Source organism: Sitophilus oryzae, unplaced genomic scaffold (assembly GCF_002938485.1).
Source record: "Sitophilus oryzae breed Bouriz unplaced genomic scaffold, Soryzae_2.0 scaffold_690_pilon_pilon, whole genome shotgun sequence".
NCBI classification, from domain to species: Eukaryota; Metazoa; Arthropoda; class Insecta; order Coleoptera; family Curculionidae; genus Sitophilus; species Sitophilus oryzae.
Window position 1 is genome coordinate 1819229 of NW_022147296.1, and position 2710 is coordinate 1821938.

General features: G+C 32.8%; 1 protein-coding gene across 1 annotated transcript; it reads right to left on the bottom strand.

Moving 5' to 3' along the window:
• Positions 1–409: 409 nt before the first annotated feature.
• Positions 410–1343, bottom strand: LOC115888213. The gene has a single exon (XM_030907846.1). It carries the CDS (start codon positions 1196–1198, stop codon positions 410–412), a length of 789 nt encoding a protein of 262 aa, XP_030763706.1. The 5' UTR covers positions 1199–1343.
• Between the last annotated feature and the right edge of the window lie 1367 nt (positions 1344–2710).

Sequence of the window (2710 nt, forward strand, 5' to 3'; positions counted from 1 at the left end):
GTAAAAAGAAAAAAAAAATGATTATTTAATATTATTTTATAAGTAAACGCGGACAAAATATATATTTTTTATATTATTATATCTTTAACTATCGAAAATAATCTTTACTCATATCTTAGATTCGAATATTTAGACAACACCTATAGAAGTATATAAAAAATTTTTCCTGAATACATCAGAAACATACTATTAGGTTTGCACATTAAAACAAATTTACAAGTAATATTATTTTCTAGGGAGGATACAAGAATGCCCCCAGACGCACAACTTGCCGACCTGAGTTATTATAATATAATTCTTTTTTGTTTCCTAAATATTTTGATGAAAAGAAAATATGTAAAAGTTGGCAACGCTGTGCCGGTCAACCTTAATCACGTGACAAAAAGTTTATTTGATATGAACCATAAATTTACATCACAAAAGTACTCACGTTGTATTTGAACAGCATGTTGTTTGACCAGCAATCTCCATGTATAATGCAAGAATACTTTCCGGAATAACTACAGCATTTGCTATAAACTTCCTTCATATTATCCAATACGTACGAGACTTTTTCAAAAATGTTCTGCCGATCTTCAGACTCCAGGTTTGCCACTGCAATCTCAAAGGGTTCCTTCAGCTGATGTAATACTTGATCAGGTATGTTGCTGAATGTATTAAAAAGGCCTTTTTGTATGTCTTTCGCGGCGACTGGTTCACTTTTCTCAAGAGCAAACGAAAGAGCATGAAATTTACCATATAGTTTAAAAATTGACGTTAAATGTTCCTCGTTGAAAAATTTCGTTTTGTCATACAAGACATATCGGAGATGTTTCACATTATCCATAGCTACATATGCCTTATTCGGCTCCGTACTACCACAAATATAACCAGGAACGTTATCAACGACTTCAACGATGTTTCGTTTTAACTGAAAGTCTCTCATCATCGGAAATATGGATTCGTAGAAAATTATTTCGTTATTAAACAAAGAGCCCATGATCTCCGATCGATTCGCTGGGCATTTTTTGATAGCAACTTCAAAAGTTTCATCGTTTTCTCTGTTTTTTACTTGTCCTGTGTAAAAATGCGACACGAATCCATCCCCATAGTTCAAATTCACATTAGGAATCAACTCGAAATCTTTGATTTTCTTCACTTTGGCCACCTCTGTTAAAATTTCTAACAGTTCCTGTTTTAATTTTTTCTGTTCGTCCATTTTTACTCAAAACTGCACAATAAACCTTCAAAACACTTTCTGTCAAAATACTCTGCTAATCTGTGATTATATTTTTTTCAAAATCTACAGAAAGATATCAGAAAGATAACAGCTGCATCATGCTTATCTGGCGGTTGATGAGTTATTACTTCTAGGAATTAAAAATATAAATAATAAGTAAACGATTTTTTTGACAATAATAACCACCAAAAGAATCACTTAAGAAACTGTTGTGTCATTATCACGTACACTTGATAAGCATCAGACAAATCCTTGAAATAATGTTTTGATGAATAAAAATGTAACATTCATCGGCGTATTTACTTCTCAGTTTCAAGTCATAGACGCTTATGTTATATTATCGTGAACAAGACAATCTTATAGACCTCTACACTATTCGGAGAATAGTACAAAGCAGGTCAAGGTCACGTTTCGTTGCCTAAAGCTCCGCGCGCACTGAATAGGTATCGGCGAGAGCGAGCGACACGTAATTTTCAGTTTACGTTGAAATAAATGTAAGCCCGCGCACCGCATTAGATCGGTGCGCTCGGTGCGCTTCGAGCTATCGGCGGTACTCGCGCCATCAGGCGAAATCAGAGAGAATGCATGGGAGGGGGCGAATAGTCTACGCCGAGCGACTGTTTTAGTGGAGCGGTTTTTACATTAAACATGTCCATGAATTATTAATCGAAAGTGTACGAGACCATATCATACTTAATATGCGCTTTCTGATAAAAATTTCTTACAAGCACGTAACCTATATTGTTTACTACACTTATTCAATAACTGAATTAGAAAACCTTCCGATTAAACCCGTTTATTTCTCATCTCGTTTTGATTATCTCACATTACTTTGAAAATCGAATTTAAATATCGTCAAAAAACTTATCATATTATTTAATTTTTGGTTTGTTTTGACGTTAGTAATAACAGCTGATAGTCATCCTATGTTTCTATGTTGATCGCTCCGTAAAAGGTACAAATAGAGAAAATAATATTTATGTTTGAATAAAATATTTGTACATATATCTTCCGTATGTTAGAAAAAAACGGCGTCCAGTTGGATGGGAAATGACGATTGATGACATTTCCTATATAAATTTACATATAAAATGGCACCGACCTTCATTTCATGGTCATCGCTGATGCCGTTCCTTTTCGATAATACGGTACTATAAAAACTATTTATATTTTTTATTTTTTCAATTTTCTTTGACTTTTTTATTATATTTTAAGTTTTTAAAATCTTGGTTTTAAGTCAGTAGTGAATAAAACGAAACTTGTGTTTACATTTTGTTTAATGATTGACGTTTCGACTAATTTTAATTCGGTCTTCTTTAGAATCTATAATATACAATACAATTTTACCACTCAACAATGTGTTTTGTTGACTATTTTCATGTCTAGCTTTGTTTTTTAAAGAACAAATTAATCCCTTTGGAGTTATACCAAATTTGTTAAAATCGGTCAAGCTAAGAGTTAAGTAGTATATTTTATCCCATCTTCCACTCT

Coding starts and splice junctions, on each gene's coding strand:
- LOC115888213 (XM_030907846.1), bottom strand. CDS start 1,198: ATGGACGAACAGAAAAAATTAAAACAGGAACTGTTAGAAATTTTAACA.